Source organism: Numenius arquata, chromosome 5 (assembly GCF_964106895.1).
Source record: "Numenius arquata chromosome 5, bNumArq3.hap1.1, whole genome shotgun sequence".
NCBI classification, from domain to species: Eukaryota; Metazoa; Chordata; class Aves; order Charadriiformes; family Scolopacidae; genus Numenius; species Numenius arquata.
Genome location: NC_133580.1, coordinates 70,016,944 through 70,024,740, shown reverse-complemented (window position 1 = coordinate 70,024,740; position 7,797 = coordinate 70,016,944). Strand labels below are relative to the sequence as shown.

Genomic DNA, 7,797 nt, shown 5'->3' with positions numbered 1-7,797 from the left:
CTGGGAGGACCGTTCCTCACCCCCCAACCCTCATCCATCACGGCGGGGGGGGGGGAGAAGACCCTGCCCGAGGTCCCACAGCAACATGTCCCCCTTTTGCTGAGTTAATGATTAAAACCGGTCCAATTTAGGAGGCACTGGCAGCCAGGCCAAGGATGCTCGCCCTCTGCCCTGCCACCAGGGTTAATCATTCACCCAGCAATTAGCACCACCTCCATATAAACACCAGGATGGGGTTCCGGGCACCACTTTTTGGCAGGAGGAGGGAAAACAGCCCCAAGATGAAGGTGGTTCTCACCCTGCTGCTGCTTTTAGCCGCTACCCATGCCATGCACCGAGGTAAGGACATTTATCCCATGCTGGGGCTTTGCTCCCCTCCCCAGGAATGAAGGGACAAGGCGGGGGTCCATCAGCTCTCGTAGTTTTTGGTGGTCTCCCCTCTCCCCATCCCACTGTGAAATAGCTGGGCAGGAATCAGAGAGAGGAAAGGGAGGGTGGGGGATGATGCTTTGGTACCCAGGACGCCCTTTGGGGTGATGCTGGAGGAGCTGGGCTGGGGTCGGAGGAGGAGACGATGGTGTCTCAGGGCTCAGCTTCCTCCCTTGGCCAGGGAAAATGAGATTTTTCTGACCCGTTTCACTGCAAAACCCACCCCCTGGGATGGAAGCGATGCGCTGTGCCCCCCCTTGCTGCCTTCACAGCGCCGCAGGGAATCACCCACCCACCAAAAAAAACCCAAAAAACCACCCTCCAAACGTCCCTCTCCCATACCGCTTTATGAAAATGGAAAGAAATGCAGCAAGTTGGCACTTCCAGCAGGACCAGCTGCCTTTTACCACAGTTTCTCCTTTTTTCTCTGTGCCACCAGCCTTGCAAACCCCCCCCCCAACCCTTCCTTTCCCACCAAAGCGATGTGACCTTCAGCGTAACAGGGCTCGGTTTTGGGGGAGGTGACCCCACTCCCTACTGTAATACCAGTAAATACACCAGTATCAGTATTTACCCTGCTGGTACCAAAGTCTAACCGACGCCGTTTGCAGCGAAAATCGATAGCGTTTTTCCAGGGATGAGGGAGTCGCTGGGGATGCCTTCACCGCTGGGTGCTCCTGCCCTCCCTGGTCCTGTCTCCAGAGCTCCCAAGCCCTGAGGGGCTCCAGACCCTGCCAGAAAAACCAGCACCATGCATTTCAAAGGTGGAAAAAAAGTCCATTTGGAGAAGGTTTTGGGTTGTTTTTTTTTGCCTGCCCCTCGCTTTGACTGCAGAGCTGGGGACCAGCCCTCGGACGGCGTGTTGTGGTGGCACAGCATCCCTCGTGCCCACGCTGCCGGGGAGGGAAGCAGAACACGAGAGAGAAATAGGGAGTCAAATGGGAACAGGCTGGTCCCCAGATTATCATTTTCCCTGGCAAAAAGCAAAAAAAATGAGGTATTTTATGTAGGAGACTCAATTAAGCAGAGCCAGGCTGCTTTGGGTTTGGTTTTTTTTTTTCTGCAAGGAGCAGAAAAAAAACCTGGAAAAGAGCTCTGTTGCCCACAAAGGGAAGGGCTCGGGAGCATCACTGCAGGGGAAGCAAAGCCAGTGTTTTCCCAACACGGGATCCCAGCTCCCCGGGGCCACCACCCAAGCCAGCCAAGGCACAAACCCTGCTCACAAATCCTCCTTTTTCTGCGCTTACAGGTAAAGCTTATGTCCGGGACAAAGTCTGCCAGGAGTTCAGGATCCTGGGGAAGGAGAACTTCCGAACCCTGTAGGTACCTCCTGCCGTATTTGCCCTCCCAGGACACCAGGACACTCGGCACCTAAGCCAAGACCAAACAAACAAACAAAAAAAATTAAATAAAAATAATCTTAGAAAGGAGAAGATTTATTCACACCCTGCAAATGAGGACTCTGATTGTTCTTAACAGGAGAAAAGTTTGCTTCATTGTTGAACTCCTCAAAACCAATTAGGTACTTAAATAACGAGGAATTCTAACAGAGCTGGGAAGGGCAGCCCCCAGCTTGGGACCCGCTCCGGGTCTTTCCCAGCTGTTTTCCAAGGAATATGCTGCTATTTCTTGCAGCTGCTGCTCTCTGGCTCAGATGAGCCTTTTAGAAAAATGATGCTGCAACATGATTTATATTTTTAAGCGAGGGAAACACACCTGCCAGCTCATCCTCTGCTTGCTCCCCGCTCCCAGGACCATCGTCGCCAACAGCAGGAAATATTCCAATGCCACCTTTGAGGAGATCAGCCACCTTGTCCGGGAAATCGTCTCCTTGGCCGAAACCTGCTGCGTCGAGGGGGCCGACCCCTCCTGCTACGATGCTGGGGTAAGCCTGTCCCAAACCGGGTGATGGACCCAACCCCCCCCAGAACCAGGGTTGGGCATGGGATGGGATGGGATGGGATGGGATGGGATGGGATGGGATGGGATGGGATGGGATGTCTCCCTGGAACCTAACCTCCTCTCCATCCCCCAGTCCTCAGCTCTCTCGGCCAAATCCTGCGGCAGGAGCTCACCCTTCCCATCCCACCCCGGCACGGCCGGCTGCTGCGCCCAGGAGGGGCTGGAGCAGAAGCTGTGCCTGGCCGCCCTGCAGCATCCCCCCCAGCAGCTACCCCAGTACGTCCAGCCCTCCAACGAAGAGCTCTGCCAGGCCTTCAAGAGGGACCCCGAGGACTTTGCCGACAGGTACGGCGGGATGGGGATGGCCCCCGGGCTCCCTGATGACCCCCTGTTGAGCCCAGGTGCTGGCCAACATCTGGATGCCCACCAAACAAACCTCTCCCAGTCTCACCCCCCTGCTCCTGGTGGTCCATCAGGGTAAAAACCCTCTGCTTTTGATGGCTGTGGGGCTAACGGTCCACCAGAGGAAAAAATGGGGGTGTCCTGCACTCACAGAGGCACCAGGAGCAGGATTTTACCAAAAGGATGAGGGGTACCATCACAAGTGCGAGTGGCTGGAGAGGGGCCACCACTGCTTGGAGCAATAAGCCAGCAGCGGGGTAGTGCCTGAAGAGGGTTCCCATCCCTGGGCAACCGTAACGTCCCCAAGCCCCCACATCTCCTGCCCCCCAGCACCCGATGCCAGGGTGCTGGGTCCCCTCAGCCCTCCTCTGCCGCAGGTTTCTGCACGAGTACGCCAGCAGCTATGGCCGGGCACCCCTGCCCGTGCTCCTGGGCTCCACCACCACCTTCCTCTCCATGGTCTCCACCTGCTGCATCTCCCCCGCACCCACCGTCTGCTTCCTGAAGGAGGTGAGACCCTTTGGATCCACCCCCCCGGGCTCATTCCCATCCCTGCTCCCCAGGGAGCCAGGCGAGCACCGAGGAGAGGTGGCTGGGAAAGGCTTGAATTTCCCTCCATCTATTTTTTTTTTTTTTCTGGCAGAAACTGGAAAGGAAAACCCTCTCCCTCCTCACCCTGATGTCAAACCGGGTTTGCTCCCGCTTCGCGGCATACGGGAAGGACAAAGTCACCGTAAGGTAAAAGTGGGAAATGGCCTTTTCCCTCCTCCATCACGAGCCCGTTCCTATTTCAAGCTGCGGATCCTGTTCCCAGGCAGCGATCCCAAAGACAAGTTTTAATTCAGGTGTAAAACCAAACGTGCTGCGGCATCCTGCATAGCGGAGGGGCAGAGCGAGCCCCGTGGCTCCCCACCACCTCCCCCCCGGCACCCCTAACGCTGCGAAACCCCCGTTTGGGGCTGTTCCAGGGGAAACGGGAGCTGAGCTCCCTGAGCCCCTCGAACACGGGCATGCTCTAGTGCCCGAGATTGTTGGTTTGTGTCTGGTTGGGGGGGGGGGGGGGGGCAGGTGGTTGGGGGTGTTTGGTTTGGTTTGGTTTGGTTTTGCTGTTTGGTGTTCTGGGATTTTGGGGTGGTTTTTTTTTTTGTTTTGGTGGTTTGGGGGTTTTTTTTGTTTGTTTTTTTTTTTGTTGGTTGGACTCGATGATCTCAAAGGTTCCATCCAACCAAAAATATTCTGTGATTCTGTGAATGCCCTGTGCCTGCCCAGCTACCTCACCTCGCTGGCTCAGAAGGTGCCCGGTGCTTCCTTCGAGGACCTTTTCCCCCTGGCAGAAGATGGTGCCGAGGTCTTTTCCCAGTGCTGTGACTCACTGGACGAGGACTGCATGCCGAAGAAGGTAGGGGAGCCAGGAGACCACCCCGAAACCACCTCCCGAGCGGCAGCAAGGGGCTTAGGAGAACGGAGCCCCCTCCTGAGGAGCCCCAACGCCCATCCCCTCACACCCTCTTACTCCCCGTTTTGCAGTTATCGGAGCACACGGCCAAAGCCTGCGGAGTGCTGGCCACCCAGGACGAGAGGTTCGCTGGCTGCTGCAAGGGGAAAAACCTCATGGAGAACTATTTCTGCATCTCGGCTTTGCCACCGGCGCCCACCCCCAAACTGCCCCAGCTGCAGAAGCCGACGAACGGGCAGCTCTGCGGCGAGGAGGGGGCTCGCCACGCCAAGAGGTGAGCTGCTGACCCTCCATTCTCCTCGTTATACGGCTCGGTTATTGTTAGGAGAACCTGGGGAGCATCCTCTCTTCCCCCAGGGGTATCACCCCCAAGGGCCACACAAAGATGCACCCCTCACGTGCTGAGTGGGTCATCAAGATACAGGACAATTTCTCCTGCAAATAGATGGTTGCAGGTTGGCACCTGCAGGAGGCCATGGAACCATATTTCTGTGGAATGCTCAGACAAGAGAAAAACCTTTTAAACTTCATAGACACCCTGGAGGGGTCCAAGGCCAGGTTGGAGGGGGCTTGGAGCAACCTGGTGTGGTGGGAGGTGTCCCTGCCCAGGGCAGGGGGTGGCACTGGGTGGCCTTTAAGGTCCCTTCCCACCCAAACCATTCCATGATTCTACGATACACAAAATTACAGCTATAGCACCATTTTCTTCGTCAGGTGCTTCTGAAGAAAACAACCCACATTTGATGTTTAAGTGCTAAAAACTCATACGACTCGAAATGGCAATAAAAAAAACTCATTCTGTGACCCGTTTTCCCCGCTCCAGGTCCCTGTTTGAGCTGGCGCGGAGGCACCCCAGCATCCCCGACGCCGTCCTCGGCAAGCTGTACGACGCCTCCGAAAAAGCCAGGGGGGAGTGCTGCTCTGCCAAGGACACCTCCGCCTGCTTGGACAGCAAGGTGAGGGGCAGGGATGGCTCCCTTGGCTGGCCCTGCTGTCCCCCCCACCCCGGCACCATCTCCCCCCCCAAAAAAACACCCCTGCAGAGGCTTTTCCCAGCCTGGTGACAGCCACCCTCTGCCCCCCCCAGCGCCTGCGGATGGGAGAAGGGCTGTCCCCCTTCCTGGAGAAGGCCAACCAGCTCTGCGGGCAGTACACCCAGTTAAATTTCCTCGACTTCAAGAAGAGGTAAGACTTTTCCCACCCCACCCCCAAAACTGGATCAGAGGACGCACAGGCCAAAATTTTGAGGATGCACAAACGGAGCCAGTGGTTAATGGCTCACGGTTCAAGGTCCACGTCCTTCCAGCAAAGGAAGGACATGGAGCTGTTGGAGCGGGGCCAGAGGAGGCCACGGAGATGCTGGGAGGGCTGGAGCCCCTCTGCTGTGAGGACAGGCTGAGAGAGTTGGGGGGGTTCAGCCTGGAGAAGAGAAGGCTCCGGGGAGACCTTAGAGCCCCTTCCAGTCCCTCAAGGGGCTCCAGGAAAGCTGGGGAGGGACTCTGGATGAGGGAGGGGAGCCACAGGAGGAGGGGGAAGGGTTTGACACTGACAGAGGGGAGATGGAGCTGAGATGTGGGGAAGAACTTCTTTGCTGTGAGGGTGGGGAGAGCCTGGCCCAGGTTGCCCAGAGAAGCTGTGGCTGCCCCATCCCTGGAGGGGTTCAAGGCCAGGTTGGAGAGGGCTTGGAGCAACCTGGTCTGGTGGGAGGTGTCCCTGCCCAGGGCAGGGGGCTGGAATTCGATGATCTTTAAGGTCCTTTCCAACCCGAACCATTCTGTGATTCTATGCTTTTGAGCCTAAATAGCAGCAAAATATGGGGAAGAACAGAACACATCCCTTGCAGGGCGTCCAGCCCTGCTTCCGTGTGTGCTCCCCCCCAAAACAATATGCCATATGGGTATTTAATGCCCCCGGATCCCCACTAAACCCCGCCGGTCCCCAGGCTGCGGGAGAGCTTGGCACAGAGGATGCCGGAGGCCAGTCCCGAGCTGCTGGGGTGGCTGGTGGAGCAGCAAGCCGACTTCGCCTCCACTTGCTGCCCCCCCAACTCACCCCCCCTCTACTGCACTGACAAGGTAAAGCCATGCTCTGCCCCCCTTCCCCTCCCCCCCCCCCAAAATCCCCCACCACCTCAGCAGCCAGCCCTGGGGCTGCCCCTCGGCTGTTTTCCCCCACCTTTCTTTTTTTCCCAGGTGAGCTCGGAGCTGGGAGAGGCGTGCGATGGGGGGTCCTGCCTGCTGGGATAAGGTGCCCCGAGGTGAGCGGCTGTGGGTCCGGGCATTGGGGACCCCTTCTCTGGCCAGTTATGGGGCTGGGGAAAGGTCTCACCGCTGCACACCCAGGTCTGAGGTCTGTGGGGCACACGGAATTGGGACATCGAGAGGAGCTGGAGGTTGCCCAGTCATTGCTCGGGGAGAGGAAGGTGCCACCGAGCCCGCAGCTCCTTGCCCACCCCACCGGTGAACTCCTGCAGCCCCAATAAAGACTTTGAAAAGCACCCTCGATGCTGCTGTCAGGGCTTTCTGCACCCCCGGGGCGGTGGGGAGGGCTGGGAGGGGGCATGGCCATCGGCTCTGCGGGCAGGAGGAGGTCCCAGCTCCCAGCCTGGGAGCTAATGGGCTGAAAAATTAAGCGAGAACACTGAAAACACTCATCAAGTGCCCCCGAAGAGGGGTCTCTGCGGGTATTTGCATATCCAGCCAGCTGGAGGCACGAGCCCATCACCCGAGATGGGGCCTCTGGGCATCCCCACATCCCCAGTTTCCCCAGTTTGCACCCCAAACTCCCCTCTGAGCCCCCCCAGACCCTCCTACCGAACACCTGCTGAGTTCTGGGGGTGCTGCAGGCAAAGCACCCCGAGACGGGAGGCAGGAGGATGGCAAACCCAGCTGGGAAAACGATGGGAAAACACCCCAAGCCCAAATTTGGCAGTTTTTTTGCAGAACAAGATCAAAATATGCCAAGGAAAGCAGATAACGATACCTCAGCACGTGAAGCTGTGCCGTGCAAAGATAAACCAGGGAATTAACCCAGCCTGTGTTGTAGCAATAAAACAGGGATGAGCTGAAACGTTGGTCAAAGGAGAGCACTAAATGAAATTAAAGTGACTCAAAAGGAGCACTGGCCTCACCAACGGGGCAGAGGGGCTCCATCCGCAAAGGGAAAACTCTGCGAGGGACACAGGATTAATGGGCAGAATGTGGGGAAATCAATGTAAAGCTAATTAAGGCCCTGGAGTAATTACTTTGTGGACGGCGTTAGCGCTGCCACACGCTCACCACACCCGACCTTAAGTGAAAACAAGAAGAAAGCCTGGTTCATTTTGGTTCCTGTCTGTACTGGAGAGCATCGGTACCCCCCGGCAACCTCGGGCCTCCCAGTGACCTGAGAAATGAGATGGATTTGGCTGGCACAGTGCAGGATGGAGCGGGGACCCCCCAGTCCCTGCCTGAGCCCCCCCCACCCAGCGCCAACAACCTCCTCTCCAGAATGAGAGATTGTGCCTTTGTTTTCCAGAATAACTCACAGCGATTTTTAATCTCATAGAATCACGGAATGGTTTGGGTGGGAAGGGACCTTAAAGCCCACCCAGTGCCACCCCCTGCCCT

The 7,797-nt window shown here is 57.2% G+C and overlaps 1 protein-coding gene across 1 annotated transcript; it reads left to right on the top strand.

Moving 5' to 3' along the window:
* The first annotated feature begins 281 nt into the window (after nucleotides 1-281).
* GC (GC vitamin D binding protein) lies at nucleotides 282-6,435 on the top strand. Its single transcript, XM_074147641.1, has 12 exons — nucleotides 282-339; nucleotides 1,679-1,748; nucleotides 2,182-2,314; nucleotides 2,465-2,676; nucleotides 3,111-3,243; nucleotides 3,377-3,471; nucleotides 4,003-4,132; nucleotides 4,261-4,463; nucleotides 5,013-5,145; nucleotides 5,277-5,374; nucleotides 6,132-6,264; nucleotides 6,382-6,435. Exons 1-12 carry the CDS (start codon nucleotides 282-284, stop codon nucleotides 6,433-6,435), a joined length of 1,452 nt encoding a protein of 483 aa, XP_074003742.1.
* The last annotated feature ends 1,362 nt before the right edge of the window (nucleotides 6,436-7,797 follow it).